General features: G+C 38.0%; 3 protein-coding genes across 6 annotated transcripts; 1 reads left to right on the top strand and 2 right to left on the bottom strand.

Moving 5' to 3' along the window:
• Positions 1-165: 165 nt before the first annotated feature.
• On the bottom strand, positions 166-5,671 carry LOC120007647 (long chain acyl-CoA synthetase 8-like). Its single transcript, XM_038858022.1, has 12 exons — positions 5,329-5,671; positions 4,227-4,820; positions 4,054-4,134; positions 3,658-3,930; positions 3,218-3,349; positions 2,970-3,143; positions 2,600-2,829; positions 2,051-2,168; positions 1,756-1,887; positions 1,515-1,649; positions 1,201-1,407; positions 166-551 (listed from the first exon to the last, which is right to left on the bottom strand). Exons 2-12 carry the CDS (start codon positions 4,767-4,769, stop codon positions 387-389), a joined length of 2,190 nt encoding a protein of 729 aa, XP_038713950.1. The 5' UTR covers positions 4,770-4,820; positions 5,329-5,671; the 3' UTR covers positions 166-386.
• Positions 5,672-6,541: 870 nt separating this feature from the next.
• On the bottom strand, positions 6,542-10,254 carry LOC120007145. 3 transcript variants are annotated; one of them, XM_038857338.1, is made up of 4 exons: positions 10,100-10,254; positions 8,477-8,750; positions 7,410-7,598; positions 6,542-6,838 (listed from the first exon to the last, which is right to left on the bottom strand). In XM_038857338.1, the coding sequence occupies exons 2-4, from the start codon at positions 8,720-8,722 to the stop codon at positions 6,755-6,757; spliced, it is 519 nt and encodes a 172-aa protein (XP_038713266.1). In that variant the 5' UTR covers positions 8,723-8,750; positions 10,100-10,254; the 3' UTR covers positions 6,542-6,754. The 3 variants fall into 3 exon arrangements, with proteins under 3 accessions (XP_038713266.1, XP_038713268.1, XP_038713267.1); XM_038857340.1 differs by having other exon boundaries at positions 8,477-8,741; positions 10,100-10,250; XM_038857339.1 differs by having other exon boundaries at positions 8,477-8,827; positions 10,100-10,241.
• Positions 10,255-12,695: 2,441 nt separating this feature from the next.
• On the top strand, positions 12,696-22,786 carry LOC120007144 (GBF-interacting protein 1-like). 2 transcript variants are annotated; one of them, XM_038857337.1, is made up of 10 exons: positions 12,696-13,062; positions 14,757-14,800; positions 15,648-15,753; positions 16,026-16,125; positions 16,261-16,811; positions 17,718-18,105; positions 18,746-19,040; positions 19,326-19,454; positions 20,436-20,930; positions 21,902-22,786. In XM_038857337.1, exons 1-10 carry the CDS (start codon positions 12,900-12,902, stop codon positions 22,196-22,198), a joined length of 2,568 nt encoding a protein of 855 aa, XP_038713265.1. In that variant the 5' UTR covers positions 12,696-12,899; the 3' UTR covers positions 22,199-22,786. The 2 variants fall into 2 exon arrangements, with proteins under 2 accessions (XP_038713265.1, XP_038713264.1); XM_038857336.1 differs by having other exon boundaries at positions 18,743-19,040.
• Positions 22,787-23,073: the final 287 nt, after the last annotated feature.

The following is a 23,073-nucleotide window of genomic DNA, read 5'->3' as shown; positions in this document are numbered from 1 at the left end:
CTAAACAAGCGTTCAATTCTCTCAGCTGCAAAAAATTTTCCTGGATGCCAAACAAGTATCTTATACTTTACCAATGATGGTATGGTTGGAACAGGCAAAATATTATTTACTTTCGCAGCTCATACCTGTCCATTTCACTTGCATCCATTCTACACAATCTACGCGTTATGTTACTACTAGCATTAGATCGGTGTATTTAATTTGCCATGGCCAATATAAATTCATGAACTGATCCATATTTTATCTCACTGTGTCTGGATGCATGCTTACATGGACTGATGGCTATCAGTAAAAGCGCTCAGCCATGAAGAACGTACAATAGTCTTGGTTCAAAAGATCCTTGCCAACTTAGATAAAATTCGTAAGGTGGTCAGCATTTGCATGCTTTACTGATATAACTTCTGTAGTTCATCTTTGAACTTAGCTTTCAGCTGTTCTCTCTTTATCTTGAGAGCGGCAGTAACTAAGCCAGATTCAGGTGTCCATGGATCTGCCAGCAACTTTATTTTTGCAGGGATTTCAAACTTGTTCAATTTTGCAGATTTTGCCACCTGCATGAAAGCCACAGGAACAATAGTAATTACAAATAATAATCATAGGTTGATAACACTAATAAGAAAAAGAAAAAAAAAACTCAATTCCCAGATTTACTCATCATGCATGGGAACAATAAACATTCATAGAAGAATCATCAGGCAATTTCTTGTAAATAACAATGACAGTACTATAAAGAACCAAACTGGGATAGCCCAGCTGGTTATCGACTTCAAGAAGGCGCATGCCTGCAGGGTTACCGTGGTTCAATCCCCAGTGGAATAGAATGATAGATCTCCGTTCAGTTTCGCGCTTCAAGAAGGCGCATGCACAGATTAGTTGTGTCATGTGTGTACATCTAACAACAATAAGTGGATTCATCCTAACGATCGAGATACATCTTAGTTTTCAACTCATTCAAGGAGTGTTATAATTTGAAGAAATTAGGGAGAAGTAGAAGGAGGTGAGAAGGTTTGGCCTAATCCACTTGTAGAGATACTGTCCGCTTTGGGCCTTAAAGCCCGCACGGTTTTGTCCTTAAAAAGGTTTGTCCGATACATTTGAGATTAGTTGAGCTCAAACTTATAAACCACATGGTTGGCTCCCAGCTAACAAATGTGGAACATTTGTATTTATAACAAGGAGAAAGCTTTAGATCAAACCAACCTTGGAGAGTGATTGTTGAACCTCGCAGACAGTTTTAGCTCTCTCACACAACTCGGGAAATTTTTCGTACTTGATGTCAGCCTCCCGAGCCCAATTCTCCAGGACTTCGCGTGCTGGAACAATTAAAGCTACACAATAGTGTTGAAGGGGGTCTGCATAAACCATGATACTGTCCACATAATTACTTGATGCTAGTGCTGCCTCGACCTGCAGTCAGGGCATGAACCAAGAAAATCATTGCCTAAGCGAAAAATTGCAGCAAATGCCAACATGCTCTACAATGGAACATTATGCATACGAAAGCTCAAATATACCTTTCCAAGGGAAATGTACTCTCCATGTTGAAGCTTGACAATGTCCTTCCTCCTATCAATAATTTCAAGGCAACCATCAGGATGGAATTGTCCAATATCACCGGTATAAAACCAGCGGATGCCCCTCTCATCAACCTGTATCATGTAAGAGGTCGTAAGAACAGGTATTTAAAGTCTTTTTGAATACAAAAATAACTTGATCTTGTCAAATATGTAGCCACAAGCAAACGCGGAAATTTACCTTGTACACTTCGTTAGTTTTTTCCGGATGGTTGAAGTAACCAGCAGTCACAGTCAATCCCCCAATTACAACCTCTCCTCTAGGCATTGGCTTGTCAGATGACATATATCCACCTTCTTCCCAAGAAACAAGCTGCACGAGAACGTAAAGAGTTGTCTTTAAGCTCCATTCAACAGACTTAACAACGTCTACCTTATACCAACCACCTTGAGAGGAGCTAGTGCAAAGCAAAATGTGCTGACCACAGCGAGTCAACAATCATGGTTCTCATATAAACATATAAACTATGACATACCTTAATGTAGCAACAAGGCAAAGGAGGTCCAACTCGACCCACGCTCGTGTCATCCCATTCAGAGAAAGCAGCTCCAGCACAGGTTTCAGTCAAGCCATATCCTTGACCTATAGGAGCCCTGATGACATGAAGTGTTTAAGGCAAAGTAACTTAATTGTGATTGCTACACACCGAAAAGGAGATAAAAAAAAAAGGATTCTTATCTAGCAGACCAATCTCAGGTACAGAACGGCTTATCTAGCACAACACTTAACCTCATTAAATTCTTTAGTTTCACCATTACGTAAGTACGAAAACATGAAGCTCCATCCACCCCCAAACAAACAGAATGAGGGGGGGGGGGGGATAAGAAGGAAAACAAAAAGAGATTAAATAGGAAAAAACTAAAAACCTAATTATTGAAAGTCCAATTCAGATCAATAGATCATATAACCTTTCATTAGAAAATTGGCAATACTTCCAATTCTAATTTGGACAATGCAAGCCAACTATTTGACATAAATGTCTAGATAAAATGGAAAGAATTGCCTATGAAGAGAGAGGCTATACCCCATGCATATGTTGATAAATCGCTGTGAATCCCCTGATAATGGAGCTCCGCCACATAGCATAAACCGGAGATGCCCGCCAAGTACATCACGTATTTTTTTGAAGACAATGATATCCCAAAACAATTTCTCTACTCCCCAAGCGCCAAGCCAGCTACCTTCTACAGCTGCCAGTCGACGATTATATCCAATGTCGAACAATCTCTTTGCTAATCCACCCTTCCCCTCAACCTACATTATGTTATAATTTATAATATACAGAGAACAGGGAAGGTAGTCATATATATAAATTCCTCAACTAAATCCTAAGCAATGACTAATGCTACGAGACCATATAGAAATACAGCAGAAAGCATGAATCCAGTTTACACCTTTTTCAGCACTCCTTCTCTAACTCGATCTATAATAGCTGGTACTGCTGCCATGAGAGTAGGCTTTAACACAGAGGCATCCCCCTGAGTTCCTTTTTTAATCTTGTTAGAAGTGTCAGTCAAAGTAAATGCGGAGCCATAGCCAATCGCACATCCTGCACACAACATCACAGACTAGACAAGCACAAAAATGAGAAACCGAATCTTGACAACTAGACCAGAGAGGAAGAAAGCAGAAATGAAGCTACCTCAGCTGCTAGTTCAAGAACATGTGCTAGGGGCAAGTATGCCAAGTATACATCATTGCTTCCCAGTTTTGGAATCACCGTCTTAACAGATGCAGCAGTAGCTACCATATTGCCATGAGTAATCATGACTCCCTATGTAGTTACACAGTAAATCATGTTAGAGTCATGAAGGAAATGCAATTTCGATATAAATATACAACCCAGTTTGCGGGCTGATAGAAAACAAGAGAAAAGGAAAAATATGTCTGTGCAATGGTTTCATCAAAGAACTTGGGTACAAAAATACAGACTAAATCATCATTTCTCATGCAAAAGTTGCATTCAAAGACTTCAATCTACTTCTCTAGATATATTAACATACAGTACTTGCGATTATGATCATTGTTAGGGCACCTCATCACTAGAAATAAAAGAAAAAGAACAAGAAAAAAAGAAAGCACCTTTGGCAGGCCAGTACTACCACTTGTATACATGACAACCGCAATGCCATTCTTCGAGGGAAGGCTTGCCGTAACAGGATTTTCCTTCCCAAGTTTCTCAACTTGGGAGAAAGAAAACACTGTCCAGCTACCCATGCTTCCAGAGAAGCTAGAATCATCTGTAGTTCCTTCGTCCTCTATGTAAATGACGTTCTTGATAGTTTCCAGACTTGAGCTTATAGCAGCCAACTTCTTCAACTGCTTCGAATCACAGATCAGAGTTGATACTTGGGTCTGTCAAAATATTAAGGCTCCACATAAGGATTGTCCAAAATCCTTTTATGAACGGCTAAAATAAAATATGATTAATTAGAGAGTGAAAAATATCAAAGAAGGCTTAAGCAGTGATTTCCCCACCTCGTTGAGTGAGTGAATCAGGGCATCTTCACCTAGAGAAGCATAAAGTGTAACAATAGTGATACTCTGCCGAAAGAATCCCTGGGAGTATATGAACAATGCAGTCGTTGTTGTCCGTGAGTAACAACTTAAACTACAAAATTCATTGTATAAAAAAAAAGTAGCATGGATACCTGACAAACAATAAGCCACTCAGCCCTAGTTTCCGAGAAAATTGTAGCGCGGGTATCAACATTGTGACCTATTTTGATAAGGCCGGATGCAAAGTTGCAAGCACGATTAAAAACCTCACCATAAGTTTGCCACTCATAATCCCCCAAGTGTAGCTTTTCAAACTTCCTACCATCACTTGCAGTGACAAAATCCCTACTAATTAGCTTTCTTGTACCAAGAAATCGATCTGTAGAATGCTTTTTGCAGGATTGTTCAAATAATGCTGCCATGGTCGTGGCTTCTTTCCAAGGAACATCAACCAACTGAGCAAACCGAGCATTGCGAATTGTATACCCTGTCTCACCACCAACTTCTACTGGAACTCCTCTTTGCTTTTCCTTTTTCTTTCCCATTAACACGGCAGAAAGCAATACAGGTACAAGTATGGCAATAATAACAGCAACCACCATCCCAAACTCTCCGTAGTTCTTATAAAATACATCTCCAGGGCCTAATCTTTCAAGCATTCGTGAGTTCAAGACAGTTCCCTCAGAATCTCCCATTGTGACTGTTTATACGATGATCTCGTTTAGCCGAACTTGATTATCCACAATCTATCAAAAGCAGATGAAAAACATCACAAAAGAATGAAGCAGACAAGATTCCCCATGTCTTATCCAGTCATCAAATTAAGCAACATCAGTTTACAACAGTCGTATATGATTAGCCTCAGTATACCCGAGAAAAGCAGCTGCTATAGCAAAGACATATTCAAACAAAAACATACGAAAGAACACTCTTCGAAGTTCCTTGAAAGATGGATGGAACTCAAAAACAAAAACATAATATGAATCAAACTACTTCACAGATAACCAGTCAAGTCAGTCAGAAATGGAACTCAGAAATGGAAACTACTATAAAATTAGGCAAACCCCGGATGCTATAAAGCACACCAAAAGATGATCAGACTGCATAATCAAACAAGATTCAATAAAAGCCCTAAACAACATAATCAGTCACAAACCCACTTCCATGATTAAGGTAGCTAGTTATGGCAAAAATACAAAATACATCTCATCATGAGAAACACTACTTAACAAAAAAAATCTAATTAGCATTTACCTCCCAAGACCAAGCCAGCGCCAGAGGGATGCCTTCTCTCTCTTTCTCTCTTCCTGTGTCTGTCTCTCTGTGTGTGTTATTCCTTAAGCTAGAAAAGGCAAGCAGTGCAAAGTGCAATTGGGAAAAGGAGAACGCAACTGTGTACATTTATATACATACTGCTTCATGGGACAAAAATGGGACTGCTTTAACATTTATAATGATCAAAATGACCATGCTGATTTAATGTACGTTGGAAATGGGAATGGTCGATCACCAGATTAACCAGGAGGGTACTTTCGGTATAAAAAATATATCCTTTCTATGTCAGGTGACACAGAAAGACAGTGTGAACAAAAGCTCGAGTCCAGTGCCAGCAGGACACGTGAACGCACCTCTATAGTAGTTAATAACCAAGCAGCCATGGTTAACCTATGCAATGCTACATACGTGTGTGAAGATAAAAGGAGTTACAAGGTGGATAGAATAGATGAGGAAGTCACACGTATGGTCAGCTCAAACAAACTTAGTTAATGGATTGGCTCAAGCAAGACTCACCCATGTCAAGTGATAGCTTCATCTCAACAAAGTGGTTCAGATAAGAAGGAAGACTTTGATCAAATATTATTTTCGGTTCAGACACACACTCAAACCTCTCAAGCAAATCAAGTGATAACACTGGCAATATCAACAAGTCTCCCTACACACATGAGAACATCCAATACATTGAACCGACTCTATCCTCTTGTGTTGTTTGTTAACGTGATAGACTTGCTATCTCATAAAGGATGTATCTCTTGAAAGTCTGTTAATGTATTGTGTATATAGTAAGAGGTTGTATAAGCTTAGAGATTAACGTCTACCATTTAATAACAAAATTCTCTCTGCAGTTTATCTCGTGTTATTCCCATAAAGCTTATTCTTTTCTTTAGTAGTATGTCATCGATTGAGTAATCTGGAGAAATTGGAATATTCTGTCTTCGTACTACTCCTTCTTTTAATTTCAATTTGATATAAATTCGCTTGAACATTCTATACTTCGAACGATTGAAACACAAACAAGATGCCCTAATTTGTGAATCTTCCTTGAGCCAAACAGTATGAACTCAGAGGTCTTGAATTCAATTTATATTAAGAGCAATAACCTTGTGATCACGAGCTCAACTTTAATCCAGCTTTATGAGAAACTTATGTACCTTCAGACCTGATGGTATAAGTTTAAGCCCACATCATCTGTCCAAAGTGCAAACTTGTCTAGTGTCATTCTCGATTACCAACAAAAAAAAAATGCCATCTCTAAGCAGCTTAACGTCAGTTGCATGGATTCCAGTAGCCTAATATTTTCAAAACCAGATATTAGCATACATTTTATTGTTTCCGAATTTGCAAAGTAAGCATGGCGATAAAAATGAAAGGAAGAGACAAGCGAGATCTCTTTGACTATTGTCTATTGAGAACCATGTTTAGCAGTTTCTTCAGCCCGGGTGAGTGCATCTGTTAGAATATCAATTGTCCAATTCTTCACGTCCTCCTGCAAATACAACCAAATGCACAAGGCATAATAGTATCCTTCAGTCACAAAATTTCTAGAAGAAAAAAACTTCCTTTTTTGTATCATGGCAGAAGAAATCTAGAATGACAATCAATCACAACTGCTCTCCAACCACACAGCAAGCTCTCACTATCCTTATGGAAAAACAATTCAGTGATTCTGATGAATAAAGCAGGGCATCATGTTGAAATACATGAACCCTTTTAACATGCGAGTCAAAGGAACTTGCACAAGGCTACCGTTTAGGGAACCAAATACATCGCACTCCACCACCACCATAAGTGTCAATATGGGAACATCTGAACCTCATGTAGTAACTGGAGAGCATACAACGATTACGTGACATGGGATTTCAATTATATAGATATCTCTTTCTTTTAATCGGATTGCTAAGGGAAGCATATCGCAAAATGTCATTTGCAATGATAAGCCAATGCTTAAGTGAGTCATCAATGATCAGTGAGTTATTGACAATCAGCATGTTGGTCAACTTACATATCAAAATGAAAGAGGGGGTGGGGGTGGGGGACGAAAATTCTTGTGCACTCACCATTTGCAATGGTTCTCCAGTTCTAATTTTTGCATCTGGACGAGCAAGCTTGGACTCAAAAGGGGTCCTTGGACGTAATTCTCGAAATTCCTCCCACTCCTCGCGAGTAATCATCCTCACTGAGCCTTGACCTTCTGGAGCATTTTTTATTTTGCGCTCAATCAACTCTTGGGATCTTGATTCATCATACTGCAAGTACACAAGATTAAGATTGATTTTGGAATTTAATTGGTACATTCAAAGCAATTACTAAGAGCAAGAGGGTGTCTTCTCATCCTCAGAAATCATTAAAATAAATAAACAGCAAAAGATCTACTTACTAACGCTCAAACATTGGCTTCCTCTACGCTTCATTTGCACAAGGAAGCACCCAGATAAATTCAACGTAAAAGAAGGCAAATAATTTACAGGATATGGAATGGAAGTTCCAGTAATAACACAAACCTAATTGGTGTATGGCTTCAGAATTCAATTATTCATTCCTACAGAAAATCTAGACAACAAATCAACCATGAGTCAATCTCATGATTCAGCGAGATTACTGTGAGAGTCACTCGATGACCAAGTACACATTAAGTTTATCAGGCCGCAGTGAGTGTTACAACCATCTATGACATACAATTTACAGTTATTTTGCATAGGAGTAGGACAATGAAAATTAGAACAGCAGGTTTTATTGAAGTCCTACTTCGTTCAGCACCTTGTAACAATGTGAATCATGTGATATCACATGCATGTATCTATTAGATTACCCTGGCACCAACCATATAACAAAGGTTCCAATTATTATCATTATCAAACCCTGGACTAGTATGCTTTGCAGCAGAGAATCATACCCTGGCAACAAGATGGACCGGGGGGAGGATGAGCAGTGAAGGATCTTCTTGTTATATAAACAGTTATTTCAGTTTCTTCTTTTTCAAACCTAACCTCCACGCCAGTTCCCAGCCCCACTCCATCCAAGAAAGGAAGAAAAAACAAAAAGAAGGAAAAAATAATCTCAAGTCGCAACGAATGTCCAATGTTATAATAACAATAATGATAATAATTAATTGAATTGATTGTACCATCATGAGAAGCTTGGCAAAGAGTGCAATTCCAGCTACAGTGAGATACATTGGAATGGTTGCAGTGTCAAGCCATGTTTTTGGCTCTGGAACCTCTACAAATACTTGATCCTTCTTAGGATACTTCCTTCTCCTCTTCTTCTCCAATTCAGTAATCCTTCTCTTCAGACTTTCTGTTGGGCCATCATGTGATAGTGTATGCAACTGTCTCCCAAGTAGGAATAGTGCTTGGTTAACTCTACTCATTGAAATCAAAGGAGTGCCCCTGAGCGCTCTAGCAGTTCTCTCAAGTGTTAGCAGGTAATGACTTCTCTTTAAGATGTGCAAAAAATATATAGCCAAATAGAGAATCTACATCGAAATATTTGACCATCATTTCGGGCATAAGATCCCAAATTATTCTTCTTCAAGTAAAAACCATGTTCATCTCATAGCAAGAGATTTATATTAGATTTTCAACTAATATAAATAACTTTTAGATCAGAAGAGAAATCAAAAGGATTTATCATTTTTAAGACAGAAATAAATAAACTAACTTGTAGCCAAAGAAAGAGAATGCCAACGGATTAGTTAATAATCTAAATAGTTAAGTGCAATGTGCCACTCCAAAGCCAATAACACGTGTATCAAGATAGAGAGAATCCATATTTGCCTAAAAATAATATGTTTTACATCCTAAATTTAGTATCAAACTAGGTTAAGAGTCATCATTTGGCTCCATTGCGGAAAAGTACAGCTGCATAACTCAAAAGAAATGTCCAGTGTTCCTTTTTATCTCTGTTTGGTGGGGAGCGATTACGCTAGCTTAACAATTCCACCAAACAACCACACAAATTGGAATCTAAGGAGAATCCGAGAATATATCTAATTTATTCAAATAAATTTTCCAACACGTGAATTTAGAGATCAATTATGTAGGGATAAACAAAGTGTACAATAAGAACTTAAGAAAAATTCTTCATGTGGTTTAAAATGTAAACTATCTTGCTATTGATCAACATTCAAAGCAAACAAATATGAAGACTTTTAATTGGTTCTTAGTTTGTTATTGGATATACAATAGTCACATAGTAGGCTGTTTGGATGGTTGGTGCTGCAACAGAACGTTCTTAGCACTAATGAATGAAGCCCAAAACGCACAATTTCTTAGCTTAGTTTTATTTAAAGTGAACCCCAAATATAAATGAATGTAAAAAATTCAAAGAAAGCGAATAACCCTTTAAAGATGGGAGATGATTAGAAGAGACAGTGGGGGGGGGGGGGGTGTTAGAAAGACATTGCGACAATAATCTTGGACAGCAACAAAGGACAGAGATTTAGATTGAATCGGGACCAGATGCAACTTCAATCGTATAAAACATCTATTGGAGCATTTCGATAAACAGAACATGTGCATTTCGCATACATCATACTCGCCACAATAATGGCAAGGGAAAAATAACTGCAAAACTAAAATTAAAACGGGAAGGACACATTCTTCCCTAAAGAGATTGCAGAAATCTATGTCGACACCAACTGGGAAACAAAGAAGATGAAAAAAAAAATTCCCACTATCACGAGCTCAATAACAGTAAGACCAACAATTCACGAGTAACGAATTCAGGAGAGTGATTTAGTTGATACCGTAAATCCAACTGAAAGCTCAAAACTATTTTGCTGAATCCAGCAAAACACCCAATGATTTGGAGGAAGACAGGCCGCAGGCTAAACCCTGTGCCCTTGACGGAAACGGATTGCTCTCCACTCTTGTGAGTCGGAGCTTTACTGCTTTAGAACTCCAAAGCGAGAGTGAGTTGTGATGGGCCTTTTGGCCCAGCTAAAACAGACCCTTTACTAATTGGGCCAAGCTTAAATTGGATCTCGATACAACTTCCCCCAAGCCCAAAATCAATTTCTAAGTTCTAACACTGTTATGGCATGATCTAATTTACCACTGCGGTTTACAACTTTACATATACGGATATACCAAATCGAACATAATCAGAGAATGGGACCAACCTGTTTGCTATTGAATCTAGAACGTGACTTGGCAGCCATGCCCAGTTACTAGACTCCTAGTGAGAAGAAGATGTTGCAGCCATTAGCCATACATGATACATGTTCTCCTAGCTAGAGATTGAAAACTGAACACAGACACATAAGAGTTAGGGCAATGCGTACACCCTAAATCTTTTATTAGTTTATAAAGAATTGGTGACCTCTATTTTGTACCTCATTTACTCATTATTATCAAACTACACCCCGACTTGCATTGACCTATAACACTTGCAATTGTGCTAGTCTGATGGGGTATGGGTGGGGTTTTAATGGGGTATGAATATAAAAATGTGCACAATGGAATAATTTTGTTGTTCCAATTTTATTGGGAACAACGTGAGGGAAGAGAATATTGATGTCCTCCTTATTGGCTTCAACACATGGGACCCACTTGTATCACACCAACAACTGAAAAAAAAAATCAATATTGGGTCTCAGGGTCTCATCTCTATTACACCAAAAATCAAGTCAACAAATTTACATTATTGTATCAATATATTTTGTTGGTGTAGCCACATCATCAAAACACATCTCCCAATACATTTTTTGTTCCCCAACAAAATTTTACCATTGTGGTTGCTCTAATACAATTGTGGTTTTTTTACTGGGAACAACAAAATATATTGGGATATGTGTTTTATTGAGGTGACTGGGTAACAAAATATATTGATACAATGATATAAATTCGTTGATTTTTTTTTTGTGTAACAGAGGTCGGACCCGTATTTCACAACTCATACCCCATCAATAGCAACCATTGTGGTTGCTCTTAGAGCAATTGCAATTGCCAACATTTGCTTGCCCATGGATCCTATATTTTCCAAATTTGATGGTCAATGAACTCAACAATGGGCACAACAATAACTTTTTTTCTTGCCATTTTTGTCGGAGCATGAATGTGGGCATGGTAAGATGAAAGTTAAATAATTGTGAGCATGAACAATGATTGTCTCATCAAAAAATCACGATTGTGGTTGCTCTTAGTTTTGACATTCCCTTGGCTCGCAAGATGAAAGTGAAAGGGGATTCCATTATAGTTGATTGCCTCTCTTTTCTTAATCCCTATTGAAAATAGTTTTTAAAAAATAGGAAGTTGAAAGACAAGAAAATCATCAAATGTTTACAGAAAATAAGGAAAACAAAGAGAAATATTCCTATAAAAAGTTTTGAAAATTATAAAGTTTTGATTGTCACCTCACCTTTTTTCCATTTGCTATATTTTATTTAATCATTGAGTATGGTACACACAAGACCAAGACATAAATCAATCAATGTAATTTGGTCAAACAAAAGCTAGCTCTATTTACCTAATCATATGGATTAGACAAAAGTTAAATCCCAATAAGGTATAACATTATTAGGAAATGTGACTAGTAATTGATTACTTGCCACAAATCTCAAACTATATAAATTCAAATTATTACATGCATGTATAATTTTATTACAACACCTCTTCTTGTTGGGGGGCCACTTGACCCCCTCAAAAAATTTAAATAACTCTAGATATATAATAAATTATAGAAATCCCCCTCAGTATTTAATAAATTATAAAAAAAAGACCCATATGAATTTCTCCCTTCCCACTTCATAACCTTTGGATCCCCAAACGCGATAGCTGACCATTGGATTTGTCTACAAAAAATAAGGTTAATTGACCAAAAATAATTCATTGATTCACTCGTTAACTTCAAATGACATACATGAGACAATTATTACTCATTTTATCTTATAAACTTTTTATTTTTAGTGTTATTTTTCGTATTTTAAAAAATATAATTAATAAATAACTAAAAGAAAAAAAAAATTAAAGAGCATTCTTCCTGATCCCCACTTAGCTTTGTCCACCATGACAAAAAATCTTGTGTTTGCCCTTGACGACTCCTCTCATATTGTGTCCGATGACTTCGTTGTATTTGGGATATCATAAAAAATATTAGGAAGATAAACACTGAGATCCGTAAGACTGCTCTACAAAATGTGTACAAGAAAAGGCATATGCAGAAATTAGTCAATTACAAAGAAGTCACGTACCAAACTACCAAGGAATGAAGTCATCACCCAAAAATAAAATATAAAAACAAAGAAACCCTTAACAAAAACACAGTACATTCTTGGCTCCCTCCCAGTATCTCTCTCTCTTTTTCTCTATTTTTTCCTTCTTCATTAAGTACCTCCCCGCATTCGCATAGATCAATTGGAAGAAAACGCCATCAAAAAAAAAAAAAAAAAAAAGAATCTCTCCCTCTATCAATATCAGTCCCTCCATAGCCCAATCTGTTGAGCTTTCATCTATGCTCTCTCCTACCATTTCGATATTTTAATATTATTTATATAGATACACAGAGAGACCCGCGTGTGTGTTGTAGGGTTATTCGGCTGAGTGAAGATGAGCGGTGGGGGGAATAGGGTTCAAATTCCAAACAGTGTGAGGAAGACGATCCAGCACATAAAGGAGATCACGGGTAATCACAGTGAGGAGGAGATTTATGCAATGCTCAAGGAATCTTCCATGGATCCCAATGAGACCGCTCAAAGACTTCTCTTACAGGGTATGGCTTTTTTTGGTTTTTTAGCTCATGTTTTGGGTTTGTGCATTTGATCTTGATTTTGTTTTTGCTGCGATCCTCTTGGTCAACAGGCTTTGGCTTTCTTAGTGGCGGATTCGATTTGATTCTAACTTTGAATTTTGGTGTTCGGTGTTTGGGGAAGTGGGGGATTGAGTTGGGTTTTTGTTTCTTTTCACTGATGCTGTGTTTTCTTGCCTTTCGTTTCCTTAACAGCCCTCGTTATGTTATTTCGAGAGCTAGTCGTTGCTTGTGAATGACTTAGATAAACTAACGACGTAACTTAGGAATGGGGATTTGACCCAGTACTAGTTAGCGCCAGGAGTGGTATGGCTTTTACCGTCGTTCATAAACCTCTTCTTTAATTGGGTGCGTTAATTTAAAAATTTTGTAGTTTGACCAAAATTTGCATGTGCATGAACTAGGGATTTTTCTGTGTATTAGCTTCCCTGAAACTGTGATATATTTTTGTTCTGAATTTGTATAGAACTTTGATGCTAATTTAACAAAACCTGGTGCTATGATGTCATGGTGGGATATTGCTGTAACACCGTGAGGATGGTTGAATTCCATTGCTTAGGAAGTCATGCCTTGTAGTTAGTACTGTTTGTCCACTGCAAGACTGGCTAAGGGATGCATTTTTGGCCTTCGTGTTTCTGACAATTCTTGGTTTGTCACCTCCCAAAGCTACCCATGCTGCAACGAGGGATGTTTGCTGGACATTTTTGTTGTTTATGCTTGGATGTTGTGCCCTCTACGTTAGACTTTTGCAGTTATTTTTTGTAAACTGTGGACACAAGATTCGCTTGTTATTTTTGAATACAGATATTCCCATTTTCTCAATATTTTGATCGTAAGGTCTGTCGAGCTCTGGAAGATTTTTGTATGCAGAGTTAAGCTATGCAGTTCTATTTTGATACAATGCTTTGGGTGACTATCAAACTTTCAAATAGAATTCCTTTCTCCCGGCTTACAAGGCAGCAGTGGGGAATCTTGGACAATGGGCGAAAGCCCGATCCATCTTTTGAATTGGAACAAATTAGCAAGTTCAGTATGTATGTCATGCCCATGCTGGAGACAGTTTGATATTGTGGTGGGCAGGCATCTGTGAAAGGCTGCATTATGTCAATTTTCAGGAATTCACTATCATTGGTTGATTTAGAGACTTCGATCAAACATCAACTTGGGGTGGGTTTGGTGTATTCTCTCTCATATTTCAAATTGTTGATTCTCAGGATGTTTGGGAGCTTTGAGAACCACATGGTGGTGCTGAGAAACACAAACAACCGTATTGTAAACATACATTTGTGCTATGCAAACATTTCTGAGCATGTATCTATTATTTTTTCATATGCGTGTGCGCAAAATACATGTGCAAATCTGCTTATTTGAATAAATTTGATATATTGTCTGGGATAAATTGCCCTTTGATATCCTAGAACACCCAGACCCCAATGAAAGTAGGATGTTATTACAAGTGTCTTTGGTGCCAACAACTTTCCCCTGAAATTGGTTACAGACAACAGCTTAGTGCAATTGTCATCTTTTTTTTTTTAGCACCCAATAATTTGATGTGAAATTTGTTAGTATATTGTACATTTTTTATTTTTTTCTTTTGCCATTGTTGTCTTTCAATTATTTTCTTAACCAAGAAAATAAGTCCATCTATGGTTTTACAGATCCATTTCATGAGGTCAAAAGGAAACGTGACAAGAGGAAGGAGGTAAGAGATTATGTTGTATGCAACTTATGTTACTAGCTTTTCACTTTCAATGATGTATGATTCCATTTTTTTTAATCATGATTGAAAAGACTGAGGAGCACTTGCACTCCTTACCAACCTGTCATTGAGGGGTTTGAATTTGAATCCTTTCATCCTTGTTGAACATTCATAAAGCCTTAAAGAAAATGATGTAAAAGATTACCCTCATACTGGCTACAATAATGCTATAACATGCAAAAATTTTCCTTTCTACAAGATGTGAGCGGAGAGAGTGGTTGTTCCTGCTCGTGGCCAAATGTTAATGAATATTGTGTTTTCTAAAATAAATTAAAAAATTCAATATAACATTTTGTGTAATTGTTAGCAGTGGAACTGCTCATAAAGATATTAATCAAGATTATCATTAACAAATAAGTTAAATGCTTAAATTTAATCAAGCTCATTTATATGTGATATTAGATATGTGTGGGCTCTTAAAACAGGTTTATGTGTTCAGATGATCTTGCCTGCATTATTTTAGTATTTGTTTTGGGAGAGGTCACAGTAGAAGGGGCAATCTTTTATGTCTCCTGTTTCCCTTCTTTTGCTGGCCTGTGTTAATTCTGGTGGATTTAAGGACTCAAGGATACGGTAACAGATTGATTTAGTTGTATTTAAGTACAAAAAGATAATAAGGGTTCTATGTGGTGGACCCATGGGGGGATTTCCTGGTGTGATATGACTTTTAACTAATTTTATCATGATCTCACACCTTTTCACATTGACATTGAAAATATGAGAATTACCTGTTATGTTTGTCCTGTGGTTCACATTTGAGCTTTGGAATTTACATACACTTACCGTGCAGAATCTGAACAACCGAGAATCAGCAGAGTCTCGATGGAGAGCTACTTCTCAAGGACGGGGGAGTAGGGGTGGTCGGGCGAATTTTTCACCTCGTCACGCTTCAAATGGTAATAAAGTACTTTGAAATCATAGGTTGTTAAAGATTTCTCTGCTACCATCTAGTTTGTGTGGTGTGTTTGTGTGACTCATTTAAGTAACATGTCAGTGGATACCATTCTGCATATTTTCAATTTGTTAGAACCTTTTGTTGCTTGTAACATTTTGGGTCATGGTATAAGGATATTGTTCAAATTTTCGCTAATGTTGAAGGCACAAATTTGTTGCACACTATTGTCTATGATGACGGCCAAGCTGATTCTTTCAAGTGACCTCTTTTCAGATGCTGGTGGTGGCAGGAATTCAGGTGCAGAAAAGAGTGTTGGTCCTTCTTTGGCAGTTTCACCGGAGACAGAAAGTAAAGAAGCGACTCTGTCAGCAAGGTGAGTGTGAATTTACAAATTTCATTCCATATAAATCCCACATTTTCTTGTAGTTGCGTGCGTTAAAAATATTCTCTAAAAGATGGTGCAGTATGCACGATAATAATAATATGCACATTTATATGTTTGTTTCAGCTCTGCTGCTATTGTCGCCAATGGTCCTACTGTTGTAGCTTCTGGAAGCACCGGTGTCGTAGACAAACCTGGAAAGATTTTATCCACAACTGGCATTAATAAGTCGGAGAGTGCACTGTCACCTGTTGATGCAAATAAAAGTCCCAGCATTGCATTTGGTACTGGGGATATGGGTGGGGAGCCTGTGGCAAATTCGAGTAACTCCTCCTTGTCGATGACTTCATCATCTTCATCAGCGGCTTGCTTCTCATCTTCGGATCCTGTTCTGGTTCCAACTACTGATTCACGGCTCCCAGGTGCTGTTGGTGCAGTCAAATGGGAAGTGGGGAACAATCGAATTTCCAGTGAACAAAATTCAGTTGTCCCTGCTGAAACTAAATTATCTTTTACGCAAGGGAAAATGCCAAGCAGCAGATCCCAGGGAGTTGAGAAGACTCCAATGCTTGATTCTTCTCAACCTTCATCTTCCTCGACCCATGGTAGCTCTTCTGGCAGTCGCCCTTCCTCTAATTACAGTAATCGGTCCCAAGCAATATTCGGTCCTCAAAAAGGTACAAGTTGGGATCAACTTTCAATTTACCAATGTTAGATTGTTTCATTGATACTTGGTTCGATTGTCTTAAGTTTTGGACTTATTATCTCCGTGGAAGTGTGTTTGATCTTTTAAACTGTTCTTCTTTGTGATTTGGGGGTTGCACCCCTTTGATGCTTCATTTAATAAAAGTTTTCCATTAAAAAAAAAATAAAAATTTCAATTTGCCAATGTTATGGTACTTGTTATTTGTTAATGGTTGCTAGTTACTGATGGGCTTGTAAAATGAAGTGCTCTTCTTCTCCATCAATGCTGAATTTGTTGAGACTTGTGACCTGTAGTTATCGAAAATGTTGTCGTGTGTTTTGTTGCGGCTTACTTCATTTAATATGGATATATGTTTGTAGCTAATGATAATCATAGATTTCAAAGGAAATGTGAGCAAATTGCTTGACAAATCCCCTTTCTGAGCTGTTCCATTGCTTTTACTTGCTTTTGTCATTATAAAATATCTATATGCTTCCTTATTTTGCCATGAAGGAGTGAATTATATGATCTTCAGTCTGAATTCTTAAAGATGATTATTTTTATGATACAAGTTTGTCAGGGACACATTGGTGAGAGTTAATATTTTGTATTTACTACTATTATTTAAGGAATTATTGTTAAAAATCTAAGTATAATCAATGTCTTGTTATAAGAGATTGTAAGATTGCTGAATTTTGGTCAGCTAGGAAAACTTACTGGCTCTTAGGGAAACAGGATGTTGAGCACTCTGAGGAAGCTGAATTCACAAAAAATTGTAAATCCTGATGGAAAATTGTGAATGCTCTTTGGCCTGATGTCTCCTTTGTTTTTTTGTTATTCCAGAGGGAATGAGAACTTGCTTATGGTTAGTATGTCACTGATTTTCTGTCTCTCGCAGTTGGATCTAATAAGGAGTGGAAACCAAAGCCGACTGCCCCTGGTGTGGCTCAAGGGTCTGGAACAGGTGTTTCCTCTGACGTTGCTAGTATTTCCATTGAAGCCAGTGCTCAGTCACTTGCTGTAAATGTCCTTGATTCTGAAGAGACAACTTCGGAACTGCAGAAAAAGCTAGAGGAGTTACATATTCCACAGCGTCGACATGTGATAATTCCAAACCACATTCATGTCCCCGAATCTGAAAGAACAAAGTTAAGTTTTGGAAGTTTTGATGCTAGCTTTGGTATCACTTTGAGCGTTGTAAGTGCTCAGCAGAGCGAGAAAAGTTCAACGCCTCTATCTGAAATTTCTCACAGTCTTGAGGAACCTTTGGAGGAACAGGCTGCAAGGTTTGTAATCACAACTCGCAAGTCCCTTAAAGTTTGTGTTGTAATGCCGTCGCCGATATCCTGGTGTTACTACTTACTAGAACAAGGGACTCCCACTCCCTTCTCCATGCTGTTAGGTTAAGTTTAAGAGGGAGGAGAAAGATCATTGACCTTCTAGTAAGAGCAAGCTCACTGGTGATCATAATGGTAAACCATTTCCAAAAAAAGTAAATAAATAAGGAAGATAGGAAAAAAAAGAAGAGAAGAAACAGTAATATTATATATTTTACCAAACTCATTGGGACTGATTAATCATCTTATATGTGTTAATCTTTTGTCTATATGTGATCTCAATGCTAATACAGTGTGCTTTTGGAAAGGCTGTCTTTCTCAGTTTGGCGGAGTATATTTGTCCAAGGGAACTTATATTGGTTTGACAGCTTTGATTAATCTTGGACCTAATAGCTGAAGTGACAATTTTTTTCTCCATAGATTTTATGTATCTGTGGAATAAACTACCATATTCAATATTACTAGGTGAAAACAAATGGTATCGTCATATCATGTGCATTAACTAGATTGTGAATAAAAATAAGCTTAGCCTTCAGAGCATATCCTTTTCACGTATATAAGTTATAAGTTATTTTGTTGGTTTCAGCAGTCCAAATGCATTGGATACTGCAGAGGTTGAGGGAGTATATCCCGAACATCTACAGTCACCTTCAAATATACATGATAATTTTTCTGGCGAGGGAGATGTCTCTTCCAGTGTGGTTCGAGAGTTTGACGAATCCAAGCAGGAGACTGGGTTGTCTGGAGGCCATCAATACTCTTTGGTTCATACTTCTCCTAACTACAATTATGGCTTTATGCCTCCAATTATAGGTAGTCAGGCTTCAACATTTGAAAACTCAGAGTCTCAAGCACGTGATGTTTCTCGCTTCCCGAGCTTTGTAGTAAGCATTCATACGTTTCTTTTTCATGTTCCATTCCGTAAATTTATCATATTTATAGTTAAATTGTTTTATTATATTAACACTTCATTGTTCAATAAGTGAAACTTTGAGAAGTTGATTAATGCTTATTGTGTTTTATGATGATAATTGACTCTGATTTTATAAAAAGTCAATCACATTATTGCCAAGAATTTTCTATTGGTAACTTTTGTTCAGTATTTTTATGAATCTTTTTTCGGGTTTGAAACTTATCACTGGTGGTCATACAATGTTTTTTGTGTCTAGGTTCAGCAGCCATTTGATCCGACAAGTTACTATGCCCAATTTTATCGTTCAGGTGCTGATAGTGATGGTCGCGTTTCTCCTTTCACCACACCGGGAGTGCCACCACAAAATTCTCAGTCGCCTCAAGAGGTTTGCATAGATAACTTCTGCTCATAATTCATCTCAATACAACATTTTGTGACTACTTTATATTGATTGGCTTGTGTGCTAATTGGTTGTTGAAGAGTTTATGTTATTTGTTGGCTAATTCTTCTTAGAACTGGCATATTTTCACAATCTTCCATGAGCATATGCTGTGCTCATCTGCTCACCAGTCATCAACTTTTGCTGATGCTGAAGCTAGCGAGAATATTTCATTACTGATGTAATTAACTTCCCCCGTTTAGACATGTCGAAATATTCAAATTGTGGGAAGAGATGTATTTTCAGGATTGAGAAGGAGAAAGTGGAGGGGAGGTGAGAAGGGAAGGCAGAGGTAACTCTGGCCTTGTTTCAGGCACATTTATTCATCGTCATGCCCCTAATGTCTTTTAAGTATTCCTTCGCTTGCTTAGATGAAAATCTTACCATCTATTTCAAATTAGATATGCAGAGCTTATTATGGGGTTGTAATTGTGTTGGAGTCGACTTGATAGTAGTTTTGTGCTTCGATAAAACAATTTCACTCATTATCGTAAGATTTCAGTAACTAGTTACCTGCCAAGTAAATCTCAAAATCAAACTGCTAGATCTGTAATTTGTGTGGGGCTAGGCTACTCCCACTTCAGATGGTCTGGATAGGTGTTTGTGAGCTCTATTCATTTTAATGGTGCACTTGATTTGGAAAAGTGATTGGGTGTGATATTGGTCTATGTTGTTTACGGAGTTTGCATTTTCATATGTGAAAACGATGCTGCTGTATGTGTCGTTATTTTGAGATTTTTTTTAAAGATGAGAAAATTATGAGGAAAGATTATCGTCAAAACGTGATAAGCCTTCGCCTTGCCTCTAGATATAGTTTAGTGAATACATTCACTAATTGAATCTTTTGGAGACTGCTGGTGACATAATTTTTACGTAAACTCTAATGCCTGGCTCAACCATTTGACTTGGTCACACCACATGTTTCAGGGTGGAAACTTAGTTTTGTCTGCCGCAGGTCCAACTCCGCTGGTGACCCAAGCTGCCGGTCTTATGCAAAGTTCTTTAGCTGTGACTCAGCAACCAGTCACTGTCTTCCGCCCACCAGCTGGGTTGCATATATCCCCTTATCCTCCAAGTTACTTTCCATATGGCCACTACTTCTCCCCGTACTATGTTCCACCCCCAGGGATCCACCCATTCCTGAGCAATGGTGGATTTCCTCAGCAACCCCAAGCTGGCGGTGTATATCCAGCTCCATCAGCAGCTCCCTCTGGGGTCAAATATCCTCTCCCACAATACAAGTCTGCAATGAACAGTGGAAACTCAACCCAGATTGGTGTGCCAAGTGGTTATGGACCATACAGCTCCTCTCCAGCTGGTTATAATCCCAGTGCTGCTACAACAGCTGGGAACTCTGCTTCTAACGAGGATCTCGCAACGTCTCAGTTCAAGGAGAATAATATCTACATCACTGGACAGCAGGTTTGCCTGATTTTTTGGTTCATATGTTCCACGATGATTTGATTATATTTTTTTTACTTTCAGTTATCATCTTAAAAGGATTTCTTACTAGCAATTTTTGTGTTTTTCGTGTCTAAAGTGAGAATGAGTTAGCAGTGTATGTATGCCATGTTGAGTTTAGAGCATTCTTACTGGTGGTGACGTTGTTGGCATTGAGTGGCTGTGGCTGAATTTGGCATTTTGTGATAGCTGATACTAGTAGTTGTGCAATCTTTTGTGCTCTGGATGGTGCCATGTGGCTTGTTCTGTTAGTGGAGGTAGTAGTGGATACATATTACATTGTGCTAGTGGTGGTAGTGGATCATTAGGCGGTGTCAACATGGCAGCAAGGCTGAAGCTGCTGACAATGATTAGTAGTGGCTGTGGGTGGTGATACTAATTTTTGGAGACAGCAGCAGTGTGGTTGTAGGGTGAAAAGACGAGCAAAGTGGTTCTGTGCTTAATGTTTGCTAAAACTTATGCATTTTGATTTCATTTTCTAGAAACTCACGATGGCAGTGGTCTTTTATCTTTCTTTCTGTGTTTCTTGCTTTATTGTTTTTTTGGCACTCTGTATCTTTTGACGTGTTTTAAGTTTGATGCCACTACATGATGAAAGAAAGTACAAAATTTTAATAATTGGTGTGCCACCCTAAACTGCAGCCACAAGTAACCATTCCCAAAGAAATAAGAGTGCACTTTCCCATCACTCCAATGACGTGATTGTTCTGTTTCTATGTGGTAAAATATTTAGATGCTATTTTGTGTAGCTGCCTAATATTTATTTATTAAACTTCTTCATCTGAACCAGTTATATGTTTACAAAGCGACGAAGCGTTCTAGAGCTTGGGGTTTGCTTGTCATATAAATGATTATTGGTTACACTGAAGTCTGCTCTTTTACCACTAGCGTGACATGAACTTTGAATGACCTTGGGATATAATTTTTTGCAGAGTGAAGGTTCTGCCGTGTGGATTGCTGGTCCTGGTCGAGACATACCTAGCTTGCCGACAACTTCCTTTTACAACCTTCCTACTCAAGGTCAGCACATGACTTTTGCCCCATCACAGGCTGGTCACGGCACATTTGCCAGTATTTATCACCCTGCACAAGCAGTAACAGCGGCAGGTGTTCACCCACTCCTACAGCAGTCCCAGACCATGGCCGGAGCTGTTGATATGGTGGGACCCGCTGCCGGCGTTTATCAGCAGCCTCAACATGCACAGATTAATTGGCCAAGTAACTACTGATAGAGGGTTGGACTTTATTTTTATTTTTTTTGTGAATCAAGAATATAAGTTCAACTCCAACCTTGGGTTAGTTTTGGGAACTTGAACAAGTTTGAAAGGAGGAAAAGATCAAGAAGGGATAGCATTGCCCTGATTTGAGTGTAAATTTAGGAAAGGAGGCGCGGAGAATTTGCTATTGGTATCTTCTAATTGTGCTTGAGTTTAGAGCATAAAATGTGCAATTCTCCTGTAACTGAAATAGACCATTTTAAGTTAGTTGGGTTAGCAATTTGCAGGTCTCTCTTTCTTGCTGCTGCCATATGGTTTTACCATCTCTCTCTTTCATAGTTTGACGACGCCTTCTCCCTTTGGTCCTTTCATATAATTTACTGAGTGGGAGGATCTTTTTCATTCCTTTTCATTTTTATTTTTGAAGTTTTATAGGCCTCCGGAAGGTAAGATTATAGGTTGATGGAGAAATTTCCCAGTTCCTTATTTCTTATCTTTCTCTAGTCTTACCTGTAAAGTGAATTTTGATAGCAAGAAAAGGTTGTACTGAACTGTTGTAATTGGTATGAGCAAAATCTAACTTTGCAATTGATTCATTTATCGATTTTTTCCGTAAATAACTATCAGGTAGCAGGATTGTAGTTTTATTCTGTACTACCATGATATATCTTATTCTAACCTGTGGAGCATCTTGTCAAATTGATGGCTGTAGAATTGTCATAGTTTCTCAACCAAAGTAGGGATTTCTCATTTTTTGTGTTTGATGTTGTGGTAATGTGGTGTGCCCTGTCCGACTTTCTTCACTTATCTCCACTTTGATTTTATCTACATTGCTTTTGATTTAGGGTGTACAGTGCTCGAAGTCGGAAGTTCGAACAAGTAGCTTA

Source organism: Tripterygium wilfordii, chromosome 10 (genome assembly GCF_013401445.1).
Source record: "Tripterygium wilfordii isolate XIE 37 chromosome 10, ASM1340144v1, whole genome shotgun sequence".
Taxonomy (NCBI): Eukaryota; Viridiplantae; Streptophyta; class Magnoliopsida; order Celastrales; family Celastraceae; genus Tripterygium; species Tripterygium wilfordii.
Note: the sequence above shows the minus strand (reverse complement) of the source record. Positions and strands in the feature narration are given on the sequence as shown.

Bases quoted from the DNA above. Each gene is read 5' to 3' on its own strand.
- LOC120007647 (XM_038858022.1), bottom strand. From the start codon at position 4,769: ATGGGAGATTCTGAGGGAACTGTCTTGAACTCACGAATGCTTGAAAGA. The intron at 2,169-2,599 runs GTATAGCCTCTC...TCATGTCATCAG, and splicing joins TTTATCAACATATGCATGGG to GGCTCCTATAGGTCAAGGAT. The intron at 1,650-1,755 runs GTAAATTTCCGC...TACATGATACAG, and splicing joins AAACTAACGAAGTGTACAAG to GTTGATGAGAGGGGCATCCG.
- LOC120007145 (XM_038857338.1), bottom strand. From the start codon at position 8,722: ATGAGTAGAGTTAACCAAGCACTATTCCTACTTGGGAGACAGTTGCAT. The intron at 7,599-8,476 runs GTACAATCAATT...GTGTACTTGCAG, and splicing joins TTGCCAAGCTTCTCATGATG to TATGATGAATCAAGATCCCA. The intron at 6,839-7,409 runs GTGAGTGCACAA...TTGTATTTGCAG, and splicing joins CTGGAGAACCATTGCAAATG to GAGGACGTGAAGAATTGGAC.
- LOC120007144 (XM_038857336.1), top strand. From the start codon at position 12,900: ATGAGCGGTGGGGGGAATAGGGTTCAAATTCCAAACAGTGTGAGGAAG. The intron at 14,801-15,647 runs GTAAGAGATTAT...CTTACCGTGCAG, and splicing joins AACGTGACAAGAGGAAGGAG to AATCTGAACAACCGAGAATC. The intron at 16,126-16,260 runs GTGAGTGTGAAT...TGTTTGTTTCAG, and splicing joins GAAGCGACTCTGTCAGCAAG to CTCTGCTGCTATTGTCGCCA.